The sequence below is a fragment of the Odocoileus virginianus genome, chromosome 34 (assembly GCF_023699985.2).
Source record: "Odocoileus virginianus isolate 20LAN1187 ecotype Illinois chromosome 34, Ovbor_1.2, whole genome shotgun sequence".
Taxonomy (NCBI): Eukaryota; Metazoa; Chordata; class Mammalia; order Artiodactyla; family Cervidae; genus Odocoileus; species Odocoileus virginianus.
In genome coordinates this window covers 14,263,456-14,280,226 of record NC_069707.1, presented here as the reverse complement: position 1 = coordinate 14,280,226, position 16,771 = coordinate 14,263,456, and the positions used below count along the sequence as shown (strand labels likewise).

Genomic DNA, 16,771 nt, shown 5'->3' with positions numbered 1-16,771 from the left:
GCAATTTTATTTGTAATAGCCCAAAGTAAACAAACCAAAGATCCAATGAAAAGATAACAAAATTATATTTATTGATTGGCTATATCCATACAATGAAATATTCAACAATGAAAAGAGTCAACTACAGTGTTTCTATATTCAACAACATAGGTAAGTCTCAGAACAATTATGCTGAGTTAAAGAAGTCAGGCAAAAAGGTGAGAGCCTCTTGGGAATTAAATAAATAGAGTAGTGGTGAACATATAGATTGAACAAAAATAATTTTATCATTATTTGAAAGATAAAATTTATGAGGCTTGGTTATGGAATAGTGGCTAGAGGGTCTTTCTCTAGTTTGGGTTTTTCTCTGTGGATCATCATCTGTTTAGTGGTAAGGATTTCATGAAAGAGGACACTTAAGTATGAAAGAAATGGTGAGTTAATTGTTCAGTGCTGATTCTTTTAACCAACACCCCTAAGAAGAAATGTTCAGTAGGCAAAACATCAATACTGCTGCTTAAAGAAAATGAGCTTACATTTTGACTTTTTAGTAAATACAAGCATAGATAACTAATAGAAGTATAATATTAGTGATAAAAGAATAAAGAAGACAGAGAAAAATGGAAATCCTAGACCCACTCTCATGGATGAGAGAAAACAAAAGAGCTGGGGGCAGAGAGGGAGAGGAAAGAAATGTGATGGGATGTCCCTGGGGAAAAGGATGGGGAACTGATTTAGAAAGCAGCAGACTTTATGGACATCTCCTTTATGCAATGCCCCGGTCACTCACTCTGGCATGTCTTAATTTGTGTGGTTAGGTTTATTTAGCCACTTGATCCAAAGTCTATAATTACTTGCAGCTCATAAGAAGTGGTGGCACTTGTGGTCAAGGGCATAGGTTCTGGAGACTCTATTCCTGTCTCTGACCTTAACAGATATCTAAGCTCTCTGAATGTTTGTTTCCTTATCTGTAAAATGGTGTCCCCGTGGGTTCCTTTCTCTAGAAATTATAGTAAATACGTTTAAAAATTGGCATGGTGGTACTCAGCATGGCTTCTAACCCATAGTGGAGGTTCAGTGAGTTGATCTTCCTCTTCTTTCTCGCTCTTCTCCTTCTCATCCTCCTCCTCTTTCTCATTACTAGTAGGCATCCACCATATTGTCAGTGATGATTGGAAAAAGCTTTTCTCTCCCAATAAGCATTAAAAAATAAGAAATCAGAATGTCACTTTTTTTTTCATCTGACTCATTCTCTCCCAAGTGATCTATGTACATATACTATTTTATTGGTTATTCTTTTACATGGTGTGAAAAAAAAGAACATGACTTAGTGATGCAGCAAAGAAGTAGAAATTGAGTGATTTTGGTCCTGCCTGTTCTTCAATACCTATTTGGTTTAGTGCAAGTAATTTAAATTTCTTACACCTAAATATCTTCAACTGAAACAGAAATGAAGTATAATAATCACATAAGGCTATTAGAAATGCCTAAGTAAAAAGCATACACATGTAAACACCATTTACATTCAGAACTTTATAGAAAGCTAAGTGGCTTACATAAGTTAGTATATTTTTGCAAAGATGACTCTAAGAAAATGCCACATTAATGTTTGTTGATATACAAGGCTTAAAAAATAGTTGTTTGATTTTCCTAAGTGTGCTTATATTTTGTGTTTTAACATCTAATAAAAAATAGATCCTAACCATTTAAATCCCTGGTTGCATTCATTTCACCAGCAATTCTTTTTCATTGGAGTCAGGGGAGTTTTCTTGTCTTGTTTCAGGATTTGTGGATCTGGCCCTTCATGATCAAGTCCACCTACTGGAATGTGCCTGGCTAGAGATCCTCATGATTGGTCTTGTCTGGCGCTCCATGGAGCATCCAGGGAAGCTCCTATTTGCTCCTAACCTTCTCCTGGACAGGTGAGTGATCTGGCTGTAGCTTGGGGAAAGTACATCCCTGAGAATCACCAGTTTTGTACTGAAGCTTCTTTATTCAGCGTTCCATGAAACTTCTAAGAACTTTATCAGATATATTTACTAATGGGTGAATTTGAGTGAGGTAGGGTACCTGAGTTCATGGATAGCTAAGGTTAACTGTCTGCCTGATGTCTCCACAGGTTAGCTCTATCATTTCTAACATAGACATATGAATATTGTATATGTGTTTATAATATACATATATGGATTTATGTATGCACATGTATTTGCTTATATTTATAACACTATGGGGGCTTCTCAGGGGGTGTTAGTTGTAAAGAACCCACCTACAAGTGCAGAAAATCTAACAGACATGAGTTCAATCCCTGGGTTGGGAAGATCCCCTGGAGGAGGGCATGGCAACCCACTCCAGTATTCTTGCCTGGAGAATCCCATGGACAGAGGAACCTGGTAGGCTGCAGTCCATAGGGTCACACAGAGTCAAACACGACTGAAGCGACTTAGCACGCATGGACATAACATTATGAGCTGTAATTTTTGAACTCCATCTTCATTTTGTGTTATATAAAAAAATGATGAGTAACTTTCCTGTAATTAAAATATTTTTTTGGTTCACGTACATCCAAACCACAATAGTCTTTTCATTTCCTCTTCCAATTTTTCCATCATTAAATAAGGAAATTTGATCAGAGTTCCAAAGGCCCCTTCCAGTTTTATGAATTCATAAAAGCTAACTTGCTTATTTTTGAAAATGGAGATTTCAGTTTTCAAATGAGCTACCTTATTTCACGTGTTCTATTTGGGTTGACTCAGAATGTGAGTCCTATTGTTCTTACTCAGTCATTACTTAGAGTAATTGGATTTAGACATTATTTAACAGCAGCTACCCCTGACAGAGTTCCTACCCAGCACCAGCTGCTGCGCTGAAGGCTTTCCATACATGATCTCAGTTAATCATCAGGGCACTCCTGGGAAGCCTTATCACTCCCATTTTCCCAGAAAGGAAGCTCAGTTACAGACACATTCTGCGGCTTTCGAAAGCATGGAACGAGCCGATGGTGGAGCCAGGATTGGAATTCAAGATCTGTCTGGCTCTGGCATAGCATGTTGCCTTCTGCCCTGTGCACGTGTTCTTCACATTCCCTCCTCATCAGTGATGACTTCTTTGGTCTTGGGACCTTTTCTTTCCAGGTATACCTTGTCTTTATGGATGGCATAAACATGTGAGTGGGAAAGAGCCATTTTCTAGTTTCTTGCCTACTTTGTATGCCTCTGCTCAGCAGCTCAAGGTCGCCAGGTTGCTCTCAATGCATCTCTGTGCTTTCCTTCCTTTCAAAGCCAAACTGCCTCCCATCCCCTGTCATGCTCTGGTTTCCTTCCTTATACCTGCCAGCCCTCCCCACCCCCACCCCCAGCCCCACCCCCCCTTCCCCCCCCCCCCGGCCCGGAGCAGACTTCTGACAACTTTTATTTAATTCTGGAGAATTGCATAAGTATTGGTTACCATTTCATCATTTTGTATTATTATAGCTTTTGAAAAACAGTGATGATTCTGTTCAAGAAGCAACTCTCTCTTTCCATGGAATATAATCCCATATCACAGTTTTTTGGAAAGAATGAGGATGGCCACTGGTCTTGTTCCATAGAACTTCCCTCACGCACTGTCCTGTCTACCTTAAAGGAGATCTCTACAGTGCTTCTCACTTCTTTTTTCTTCCTTTTCTTTCCTTTCCCTTCTCTTGTTTCTCTTGTCTTGTCATGTTTCCCTTCCACTTCGCTTCTCCTTCTTCCTTTGCTTTCCTCTTAACTTATTTTTTCACCTGTCTCTTCCTTCTTTCTTCCCCCCTCCTCTTCCTCCTTCTTCTACTCTTAAAAGAAATTTTTTTTCTCCTGTTACAGTTGTGTGGTTCTGTGACTGAGTTACAATAAATTTGCAAATGAAAATCACAGACACATATAATGTTTCCCCACTACAGACTGGAAGGTGTCTTGAAGGTTGAGGATGGGGGACGTTCATGACTGAATTCATTTGTCTTATGATTTCATGATGACTACCTAGTCCATTTTTATCTTCTTGGGTACACACTTCCTGAAAGCAGTCATCAGTTGTTGCATTTTAGATATGATTTCATCCCAATGAACTCACTTTGCCATGAGGTGATATTGCCTAGTTTTATCATGCATCTGCTTATCTCTCTTTTCTGCATATTCTCACTGTGGTTAATTTTCTCCCCTGTCTCTCATTGCAGTGTGAGTGACTAAGAGTTCTCATCTCTCTCCACTCATACTTTCTAATATTCCAGATGTGCAGTTCCTACCACCTCTAGACCAGGATTTCTCAGCTTCTGCACTATTGACATTTTTGGTTGGATTGTTCTCTCTTATGGAGAACTATCCTGTGTGTTTTAGGATGTTTAGCAGCATCCCTGGACCTGACCTAATAGTTGCTCTCATAGCAGCATTGCTTTCCCCAGAGATAACAACCCCAATGTCTCTTCATGTGTGTTAAGTTGCTCAGTTGTGTCTGACTCTGGACCCCATGGACCATAGCCTACCAGGCTCCTCTGTCCATGAGATTTCCCAGGCAAGAATACTGGAGTGGATTTTTGTTTCCTTCTTCAGAAGATCTTCCTGACCCAGGGATTGAACGCTTGTCTCTTATGTCTCCTGCATTGGCAGGTGGGTTTTTTTTTTACCACTAGTGCCACCTGGGAAGCCCATCTAGACATTTCTAAATGTCCCCTGTGTGTGTGGCAGGAGGGGAGGCACAGAACCATCCCTGGTTGAGAACCACTACTCTAGATTTTCCTGTTTCAATATCCTTTAAACTCTTCAGACTCGCAAGAACCCTCACTGAATCTTCCTCATCAAGTTTGTTCCTTTTCTTTATTGCTGTCTATTAGTGGCATCAACATTCACCTAGACACTGAAGTTGTCAAGTTCAAATTAACCATGGATTCCACTCCCCCAACCCCCACCAGATTATCCAGTTAATTGTCAACTCCTTCCTTCTGTGTTTCTGCAATCCACACTCCCCTTTGTCTCCACACCTCCCCTAGCACAGATCCAAACCATCCCTCCCTGAAGTGTGGCCTGGCCACCACTGTGTCTCTTTCTCGGCCATCAGCCCTCTTTCCTTCAGTTTCTTCCCAGAGGGCTGCCAGACACTTCTCTGAAAGGCACGGCTGCGATCCTGATGCTTCCTGACTCAGCTTTCACTGGCTTTCTCTCTTCTTTAGTAAGTACTCTCTAGACTTTTTATCTTGATAATCATGAATCCCTGTTGCAAGTGTCATAGACACGAACATCTGCAGAGCCGGGCCGATGATGTAACGGGGAAGGCCAGTCATTGTGAGTCCAAAAAGGAGTTCTGGGGATTAAGTGAGCCTGGTGAGCTCTTGTCCAGGCCGAAAACGCCTGGACCCTGACTTCAGCCTGAGAGCCACGAACTTAATTTCACTCTTCAAGGATTTTTTCCCACTGCTTCTGAAAGGCCCTGTACCTTTAGAATTGTCAGAATCTTGGGACCTTCTTTAAGGCTCTCTTTAGTTGTCACTCTTCTGGAAAAACCTACCTTTAGAGTCTCTCCTCTTCAGCCAGAAATTAGCCTTTCCTTTGTCTAAGTTCTCACTAGGTTTGGTTTCTGCTCCTCTTCTTCTCCTTCTGCCTGTAAGTTATGATCATATGTTTTATCTTCCCTTAAAGCTCATGAACTTCTTGTGGGAAGGAGCCAGATCTTGTTTGTCTTTTTTGCCCCCTCCAGTGAACAAAGTCTTCATGATCCCCAATAAGTATTTGTTAATTTCACTGGCCAAGGCCCCTCGGGTGGCTCATGACAGAGTCAGGAGAAGCCACATCTTATGATGGTCATTTCGACCGTTCTTGTCATCATACTCACTCACTTCTTGTTCAGAGCTACTCAACAATTCCTGGCTTAGACCCTTCTAGACTTTGAAGAAATCAAGACACATATGTTTTGAAAGGATTTTTCAAATTGCTAAATGTACTTGGTTCATGCTTACACCTCTGCTTATATTCTGCAGACCTGTTAAATTCTGAATGAGGATAAACAAAGGATCTTACTTTTCTTCCATCACTAGACCCACTATCGAGTAAAATCCTCAAGATCTACATACATTTACATATATGTTAGTGAATGGAAAAATATATAAGTAAATATTAATTATGTGTGCATATGTGCTCAGTTGCTCAGTTGTGACTGAGACTCTTTGAGACCCCATGGACTGTAGCCCACCAGGCTCCTCTGTCCATGGAATTTTCCAGGCAAGAATACTGGAGCAGGTTGCCATTTCCTTCTCCAGGAGATCTTCCCGACCCAGGGATTGAATCTATGTCTCCTGTGTTTTCTATGTGCCACCCTCTGGGAAGCCTCATGAGTTATATAAATAATTAATATTAAATATGTTAAAAATTATGGCCTATAGTATAAAATTTTCTATCCTTTTCTATTTATCATCTACCTAAATATGAAAAAATTCTCAATATCATTAAATTACTCTCTTGGTATTAGAAGATAGCTCCTTTTGATGACGTTGATATAGTCGTAACAGTAAAAAATATTGTGACCAGTAACTCACTTGAAATTTTACACATTTGGAAGATGGCTTTTGAGTGAAAGATGAGAACACTGTTTATGTTTTTGACATGCGGGCTCCCAGTCCCTCTGATAACATTCAGTTCTCTGATTAGCCTCAGTCATCCTGATCTCCCTTTTGCCTTTTCCCATCCTTTTGCACATTTTAAACACTTTTTGGTAACAAGCTGTAGAAATCCATGAGTTTCAAAACCAAGTGTTCGAGAGCTGGTAAACGAAAGATGAGTGTTAGTTGGATCATTTTTGTTTTATCTCAAGCTTGGTGATACCACCTTTGCCAAGTCAGTCTCCCTTGGGTCCTTACATCTTCACAGACACAGGGATGAGTGAAAACCAGAAGTCCCAAGGAGTCCTGTCACCCTTGGATTACCGATGTTGCTAACTAGAGACAGGGATTTATCTGCGGTAGATCATATTGATGTCCTGTTTTCTCAAACCTTCTTTGCAAATCCAGGCATTTGTGCTTTCCAAGGCTATCAAGAGGATAGAATGTATCCCAGCCTTTCCTTGTAATTACTCAAATATTAGCACTAGTAAGTGGGGTTTAGCGATTATAGGAATATAAGAATCTGCTGGGTTGCCATCTCATGTTTGTGACCAGAGGACGTATTTCCCATCTTATATCCATTTAAAAAGAGTTATTGCTTGATTTACGCCCTGATGACACGCCATGATATCTTGATTCTCGTAGTTTGTAACTTTCCTGGTAGTCATGTGCTCAAAGGCTAATTTTATCCTTGCCATGGTTAACCTACCCACAATTTCCAATTCTTCCCCCATAGCCTGCAGGAGTGAGTTCCAAACACTTAATGCAGTCATCTCTTTCTGCAAAAACCAAGAAATAAAGCTTATTATACAGTATTAATAGAGAACCCAGTAATCTTTCTTAGTGTGTGTGTGTGTGTGTGTGTGTGTGTGTGTGTGTTTTACAAGAGGAGAGTTAAAGATAATAAGAACGCCTGTGAAAGTCATCAGGAAATGGAGAAAACTCATTTTCCATTCTAGCACCTAATCCTTTGGTGTGTTTTGGCACCAGAAAACACAAAATATGTCCACTGTGTCAACTAGGAATGCGCCTCCTCATTGAGTCCTGTTTGAGCGCTCACCCTGGAAAAATAGAGACCAAAAACAGAAGCAAAAGCTTCAAGATATGTCATTCCTTGTGGGATCTCTTTGTTTTCGCAGGAGTAAAGTTTACTATCGCTGGAAGACAGATGTGATGTTAGAGGAAACAATGTGAATTGCCAGTTCAGTAAGACCATCCAGTTTCCAGAGCACTGTCTAATTCTGTTTTGCTGGCGCCATCCGTGCTAACAAATTCTGAGAAATATTTGTGGATTTCTCAGGGAGGCCAAAGCACTCTCTTTCGATTCCTATTCATTCTCAGGGTAAAAAAAAACAAAACAAAACTATTCATCCATTTAAAAAGCAGGGTTTAATCCGACAAGCAGAATATTCTCTCTACCAAGTGTCTGGCCAGAAGGTTGTTGATCTGGCTCTTTCCATCACTCCTGCATCAAGAGGCTCTGCCTGTAGGAAATAATATTGGACAACAGAAAGTTCTTTGACTTGTAGGCATGGAATAGGAATAAGTTCTCTTCCTTAAGAGAAAAACAGGTTGCTGCCCTGGGAGAGGATATTTTGCTTCTTCTACTAAATAGCTGACTGTTTTCAGACCATAAATTAATTTTAAATAGAAAAACAAGTCATTTTCTAGAAGCAAGAACACGCTCAAGTTATTTATTGTCAGTATTTCAGAAAACAAAGCATGCAAATAAAAACATGCAAATGAAACAATGCTTCCAGCAATGTTTTTACTGGACCTTTTTTTTTTTTTTTATTGGCCTTTTAAAGTTTTTTCCTGTGTAAAATTTGATGTAAATTCTTTGCAGATTTTTTTTTTTAACTTGGAAGAGTGAAAAAAGAAAGTTTTGGAATAAGCTGATAACTTCAGAATGTAATTTGTTTAAAGGTTTCTTGGGTATAAAGAGGAGGACCTCCCTTTACACGCCCATTTTAGATTTCTCTTCTCTGAACAATGTGTGTTCTGCTGAAGGGGGATGTTGTACTAGCAGAGGCAGCAAGTGGGTGGGGATGGTGGAGTGGTCGACTCACCAGCAAAGTGAGTCTTGGGTTAGGGTTTTGGTTACTGCGGTGGCTTTGCTGGATTCCCTCATAACTTTCCAGGTGTGCAGTGGTTTGCATGCCTGTTTGGCCCACTCAGATCTCAAGGACTTCGTTCATAATTTTTTTTTTTTTTTTGCTCTACCTTGTAGAATTGGATGAAGAAAGAAAGGAAGCCAACATTTATGTAACTTCTTTAATCTGTACAGTAGTGTGTTGGGTTATCTTTTATACTGTGTTTTATTCATGATATGAGACTACAGGGAGCAAAGGGTTTTACCAGTTTATATTCTGGCTATGTATCCGTTGGTTCTTTCCAGGTATGAGTCCTTCATTATTCAACAGCAGATGCCACCAGGTTGACTTGTAAAAGTCTTTGGTGTAGCATTCTGACAAACCCTGGAAATATGAAACTGTAAACTGCAGAGAGAAAAATGGAGGCCAAAAGAAGAGAGAAATTAGAAAGAAATCAAATTATCTAGTGGACTAAATCTCAGTTGCATTATACAATTTAAGTGGGTCAATTATGTGATATGTGAATTATATCTCAATAAAAATATTAAACACACATACACACATGTTGGAGTTTTAGAAAAAATCAATTTGCCCAACAAGACCTTCAATCATGAAAGCACATGTAGGGGTTCTACTGGAGAAAGGTGAAAAACAAAATATTCAAATCATGATTGCTCCTTAAAAACAAAAGCAGTTCAACAGAACAGTGTTATAAGCCTGCTAAGCCACAAATCTTTAACTCCTCAAGAGGAATAAACCTATAAATAGTAAAGATCCATTTAATATAAAATCACTACAGAGGAAAAGGCATAATTCCAACCAAAGAGTTAATCCTCTGTAAGAGGCTTGCTTTGACTTTTCTTTCGTGTTTACCTACCACATTGTTTTTGTATTTGCCATATGTTGTTAACAATTAAACATTGCTAATTGATCTAAAATGTAATCAGCATAATGTTTTTAACAGTTTAATTCTAAAATATCTTGATGTTATTTAAGTCACACATGCTCCATAGAGGTAATCATGTAATCCCCCTCTCATATCTATTTTAATCTCAGCTGCCTTTCCATAGTTGGCCTTGGAAAGATCCTCATTTGTTTGAATGAGTGCAGTTAAAATCCAGTGATAAAAGGAGATAACACCGCTTCAACTCTGTTAGTTAGGAGTCAGTTTAAGTCAACTCAATAGATATTTGTTGAGTTTGACCATGTCTCTAGGGTCTGTCTGATACTGGAGGGTATGGAAAAAATGTGTAAGAGGCAGATCTGGCCTCAGGGAATTCAGTGTCTAGTGGAGGAGTAATATTGGTTTACAAACGAATACAAGCAAATACAAGCAAAAGCAAGACATTGTAAGCAAACCTCCTCCACATCCCACATCATCCCTGTCTAGTTTATCCTCCTTCATCACTTTCTCTTTTCAACTGAGATATAAGTGACATGACATTGCATTGTACAGCATATGTATACAATATATGATTTGATATATGTATATATTATAAAATGTTCACCATAATAAGTCTAGTTAACATTTCATCACCACAAATAGTTACAATTTTTTTCTTATAATGAGAAATTTTAAGTTCTACTCTCTTACCAACTTTCAGATATACAAGAAAGTTTTATTAACTATAGTCACCATGCTGTACATTGCTGGGCTTAGTTACTCAGTCATGTCTGACTCTTTGTGACCCCATGGACTGTAGCCCACCAGGCTCTTCAGTCCATGAGATTCTCCAGGCAAGAATACTGGAGTGGGCATTATCAGAGAAATGCAAATCAAAACCACAATGAGGTAGCATTACACGCCAGTCAGGATGGCTGCTATCCAAAAGTCTACAAGCAATAAATGCTGGAGAGGGTGTGGAGAAAAGGGAACCCTCTTACACTGTTGGTGGGAATGCATACTAGTACAGCCACTATGGAAAACAGTGTGGAGATTTCTTAAAAAACTGGAAATAGAACTGCCATATGACCCAGCAATCCCACTCCTGGGCATACACACCGAGGAAACCAGATCTGAAAGAGACACGTGCACCCCAATGTTCATCGCAGCACTGTTTATAATAGCCAGGACATGGAAGCAACCTAGATGCCCATCAGCAGATGAATGGATAAGGAAGCTGTGGTACATATACACCATGGAATATTAATCAGCCATTAAAAAGAATTCATTTGAATCAGTTCTAATGAGATGGATGAAACTGGAGCCCATTATACAGAGTGAAGTAAGCCAGAAAGATAAAGACCATTACAGTATACTAACACATATATATGGAATTTAGAAAGATGGTAATGATAACCCTATATGCAAAACAGAAAAAGAGACACAGATGTATAGAACAGACTTTTGGACTCTGTGGGAGAAGGCGAGGGTGGGATGTTTCAAGAGAACAGCATCAAAACATGTATATTATCTAGGGTGAAACAGATCACCAGCCCAGGTTGGATGCATGAGACAAGTGCTCGGACCTGGTGCACTGGGAAGACCCAGAGGAATGGGGTGGAGAGGGAGGTGGGAGGGGGTATCGGGATGGGGAATACATGTAAATCCATGGCTAATTCATGTCAATGTATGACAAAAACCACTACAATATTATAAAGTAATTAGCCTCCAACTAATAAAAATAAATGAAAAAAAAAAAAAAAAAGAATACTGGAGTGGTTGCCATGCCCTCCTCCAGGGAATCTTTCCAATCGAGGGATGGAACCCAGGTCTCCCATATTGCAGGTGGATTCTTTACCATCTGAACCACCAGGGAAGCTCAGGGATAGAATGCTGTATATTACCATCCCCAGAACTTATTTATCTTATAACTAAAAGTTTGTACCTTTGGACTGTCCACTCAATTTTCGCACTCCCCGCTTCTGGCAAACACCAGTTTGTTCTCTGTATCGTTAAACTTGGTGGATTTTTTTTTTTATAAGATTCCACTGTGATGTGTCTCTCCCTATCTGACTTATTTCATTTAGCATAATGCCCTCAAAGTCCATGCATGTTATCACAAATGGTGGGATTGGATTTCCTCCTTTTTTATGGCTGAATAACATTTATTATATATATACACATACTTTTTCTTTATCTATTCATCCATTGTTGGACACTTAGGTACTTCTGTATCTTGACTATTGTTAATAATGCTACAATGAACATGCAGAAATCTTTTCAAAGTAGTGTTTTCATTTCTTTGGATAAATACCCAGAAGAGGAATTTGTTGATCACGTGGTAGTTCCACTTTTAAATTTTTGAGGAAACTCCACCCTGTGTTCCATAGTGGCTGCACCAATTTACATTCTCACTAACAGTACACAAAAGGGTTCTCTTTTCTCCACAACCTCACCAACACTTGTTATTTCTTCTCTTTTTGGTAATAGCCATTCTGACAAGTATGAGATGGTATCTCCAGGTTTTGACTTGTATTTCCCTGATGGTTCATGGTGTTTGAGCACCTTCTCATGCACTTGTTGGCCATTGGTATATCTTCTTTGAGAAAATGTCTATTTAGCTCTTCTGTCTATTTTTTAATCAGATTTTTTTTTGGCTATTGAGTTGTATGAGTTGTTTACACATTTTGGATATAAACTCCATATCAGATACATGATATGCAAATATTTTCTGCTGTTTGGTAGGTTGCTTTTTCATTTTGTTGATGGTTTTCATTGCTATATAAAAGCTTTCTAGTTTGGCCTAGTCTCTCTTGTTTAGTTTTGCTTTTGCTCCCTTTGCTCTGGTGTCAAATCCAAAAATAAATATTGCCAAGACCAATATCAAGGAGCTTACCACCTATGTTTGTACTTTCAAGTATTATGTTCAAGTCTTTAATCCATTTTGAGTTAATTTTTGTGTATGGTATAAGATAGTGGTCCAGTTTGATTCTTTAGCATGTGGTTGTTTAGTTTTCTTAACACCATTGACTAAAGAGTATCCTTTTCCTATTGTATATTTTTGGCTCCTTTGTCAAATTAATAGACCTCATATGTGTGGGTTTATTTCTGCACTATCTATTCTGTTCCCTTGATCTATGTGTCTGTCTTTATGCCAGTACCATACTGTCTTGGTTACTATGGGTTTATAGTATAGTTTTAAATCAGGAAACATGATGCCTCCAGCTTTGTTCTTTCTCAAGATTGTTTTGGCTGCTTGGGGTTTTTTGTGGTTCAATACAAATTTTTGGACTATTTTTTCTCTTTCTGTGAAAAATGCCATTGGAGCTTTATAGGAATTTCATTGAATCTGTGGATTGCTTTAGGTATTATGAACATTTTAACAGTATTAATTCTTCCAATCCATGAGCATGGATATGTTTCCACTTATTTGTGTCTTCTTCAGTTTTATTCATCAATGTCACTTCCTTGGCTAAATTTAGTCATAGATATTTTATTGTTTTTGTTACAATTGAAAATGGGATTATTTTCTTAATATCTCTTTCTAAATAGTTTAGGTCAACATAGAAGCTCAACTGATATATTGAGTTTGAAGATTGCAACTTTAAGAATTCATTTATTCTAACAGTTTTTTGGTCTTTAGGATTTTCTAAATATAATATCAGGCTTCCCTGGTGGCTTATGTGGTACAGAATCTGCCTACAGTGTGGGAGACCTGGGTTTGATCCCTGGGTCAGGAAGATCCCCTGGAGAAGAGAATGGCTACCCACTCCACTATTCTCGGGGATTATCATGTAATCTGAAAATAGTGTTAGTTTTACTTCTTCCTTCTTGATTTGGATACTTTTTATTTTTTTTCCTTGCCTGATTGCTCTGGCAAGGACTTCCAATACTACTTCCAAGTACTTCCAATACTTTGTATAAAAGTGATGAAAGCATCCTTTTCTTATTTCTGATCTTAGAGAAAAAGCTTTCAACTTTTCACCATTGAGTATGATGTTCGCTGTGGGTTTATCATAGATGGCCTTTACTATGTTGAGATATTGCACCTACTTTGTTGAGAGTTTTAATCATAAATGAATATTGAATTTTATCAAAAGCTTTTCCTGCATTTATTGAGATGATCATGTAATTTGTGTCCTTCATTTTGTTAAAGTGGTGTATTATGCTGATTGACTTGCAAATTTTGAACCATTCTTGCATCCCTGGAATAAATCTCACTTGATTCCATTGCTAATATTTTGTTGAGGACTTTTGCATCTCTGTTCATCAAAGATACTAGCCTGTAATTTTCTTTTCTTGAGTGTCTTTGGTTTTGGTACCAGAGTGAAACTGGTCTTATAAAGTGAATTTGGAATTATTCCCTCCTTATATTTTTTGAAAGAGTTTGTGAGAATTTGGTATTAATCTATCTTTAAATGCTTGGTAGAATTCACCAGTGAAGCCATCTGGTCCCATCCCTCTGTTGGGATGTTTTTGATTACTGATTTGTTCTCCTTAGTAGTAATTAATTTGCTCAGATTTACTATTTCTTCATGATTCAATTTTGGTACGTTGTATACTTCTAGGAGTTTATCCATTTCTTCCAGATTGTCCAATTTGTTGACATGTAATTGTCCACAGTAATTTCTTATGATTCTTTGTTTATCTGTTGTATCAATTGTACCTCTGTCACTTTCTAACAACTATGAACTCTAAGGGGAAAATCACAGTCTGATTTACACTTACGTTTATAAACTGATTCATTTTCGGCATTTCCATGCCATCATAACTCTACTCATTTTACATTTATCTTGCCTAAAAATGCATGCTAATATAGATAGCTCTAAAAGATCATTCCATATGTTGGTCCTTTGGGACTGGCAGGAGGGCAACATGTGGTTTTAGCAGAGATTTGTCAGGTCTCTGTGCTTGGCAACCACAATTTACACATTTTTGAAATATTACATATGACAAGGTATTAATACTGCTTGGATATTTTTCTATGATTACAGCTTTTAAGTTTATGACTGGCTAAGGATTTAGAATTTCACTTCAAAGCAAATGAAGTTAGTATGCCTATTTCCATTTCTTAAAGTTGTAATTGTTTTTATCATTAGTGTCATGGTTATATGCCCTTATGATCTATAATTGAGTTCCAGTCTCTTCTTTGGTATTATTGACTTCTCCCTATGGGCTCCTAATCCAAAGATTAAGGGTCATATTTCTCTTGTGATTCTTCAGGAGACACTTCTAAGTCATTTTATGTTTGTATTCATTATTTTACCTGTGTTTTTATTTTATCAAACACAAGAGAGGTGAAAAGGTCACTGTCAGTATTTTCTTTGGTCTTTTGCCATGGCAGAGAATCATTTGTTTAACCTGCTATATATTGTGGGCTTCCCTGGTGGTTCAGATGGTAAAAAATCTGCCTACAATGCAGGAGACCCTAGTTAGACCCCTGGATCAGGAAGTTCCCCTGAAGGGAATGCCTACACCCACTCCAGTCTTCTTTCTTGGAGAATCCCATGAACAAAGAAGCCTGATGGGCTACAGTTCATGGGGTCCCAAAGAGTCAGACATGACTGGCGACAGACGCAGCAGCAATATTGACCACTCTCCACTGGCACAGGTTCTAAGATCCATCATGACTTCATCATTGGAAAATATGATGCCTTGGACACGTTATGATAATAAGGAAAGATTACCCATGTCCCTGATAAGAAAGGGGCTTCTTCTGTATCTCCAGGTTTGATAGGACTAACCTGATCCTGTGTGAAGCCTAAAGGCTTCAAAGGCTAAAGTCCCTGTTAGATGAGAGCGGAGCCTGAGGGAGAGCTTAATTTAGTGTGGGTATGGCGGGAAGTTCGGGGATGAAGAAAGTTCCAGGATATGGGGTCCTAGGAATTGAAAGGATGGCTATGCTGTTGAAAGGATGGCTATGCTGTTGAAAGGATGGCTATGCTGTTGATAGGAGACAGAAAAAGAATAGATGTTGGAGAAATCTGATGAATTTTTCCTTATATAGGTTGGACTTAAGGTACAGGGAGGGTATACTGAAGGCTGTGTCCTTCAGAAAGTTGGAGCTCACAAGAGAGATGGAGATTAAAAGCTGGAGATAAAAGATTTGAATCATCTCCTTAGTTGAAAGTGTGGAATGCATGAGACAAGTAGGCAAAATAGTGGAGAAAGTAGTATCCAAAAGGTTGAGGAAAGCCTCCTTAAAATGCTCAGCTTTAAGAGTTATAAGCGAAAAAAAAAAAAAAAAGTTATAAGCGGAAAAGAATCCTAGCCTGGGGTTTGAAGCAAAGTTGTTTTAGAGGTAGGAGCCCAAAGTCTCTGATTCCAAGGGAAGGATGGCTTTCCAAAAAGGTTTTTAAATTTATTGCATTGAATTGGACAAAGTAGTTTCTGATGATTTAGAAAATTTTTTTCTCTAGGTTGATGGTTACTTCCACCTTATAATTTATTTTGTATATTTATCTATTTTTAGAACTTAAGTCAGCTAGTGGTTTCCCCATTTTGTCAATTCTTTTCCCCTTATTTTTTTTTATTAGTTCTACTGGTTTTCTACTTTCTAATTCACTTATATTTTTAGATTTATTGAGACCTTCCTTTTGCTTCCAGTCAGTTAACCTTGTAATTCTTTCTCTAGCTTTTTGAGTTGATATTTAACTCATTTATTTTCATTTCATAATATAGGTAATTAATGCAAAGAATTTTCTCAGAGCTCTAGTTTTGCTTTAATTATGTGTAGATTCTGATATACTTGCTCACATTTTTCCTAAGTAACTTTTAAAGAATTGCTTCTTAGTTTTTTTGTGTGAAATGCTGTTGTCAAGAAGTTGGGTGACAGTCTGACTTACTTTCCTTTGTTAGCGATTTGGACTTTTATCTGAATGCCTAGATAAAGTTTGTTTTTTTATAGTCTTAAATTTCAGTAGTATTTATGAAGATATACTTTTTAAGCTTTATTAGGATACAGCCTCTTAATGGTCTCTGTGTTGACCATTTTAAGTTACTTATCCCAGGTACATGGTATGTCTTTTTGAATACATTGATTGAAATCTTCTGTTACTTCTCAACTCTTGATTTATAGCTTTGAGTAACTTTTGCTATATTGCTTTGGTTTGCTTCTTCAGTGGCTCATTTATACATACAATGGGGATCCTTTACTGTGCTCTATAATTAAGACTTTATTCTAAATCTTTTTATTATGTTTTTTTTACTCTTTAT

The 16,771-nt window shown here is 38.1% G+C and overlaps 1 protein-coding gene across 1 annotated transcript in view; it reads left to right on the top strand.

Annotated features, from left to right (window-relative positions):
* Nucleotides 1-16,771, top strand: part of ESR1 (estrogen receptor 1) — a 386,555-nt gene that overhangs the window by 311,703 nt on the left and 58,081 nt on the right. Inside the window, exon 6 of the mRNA XM_070461662.1 lies at nucleotides 1,763-1,901. Within this exon, the coding sequence (XP_070317763.1) occupies nucleotides 1,763-1,901 (139 nt within the window). The remainder of the gene's footprint in view (nucleotides 1-1,762; nucleotides 1,902-16,771) is intronic.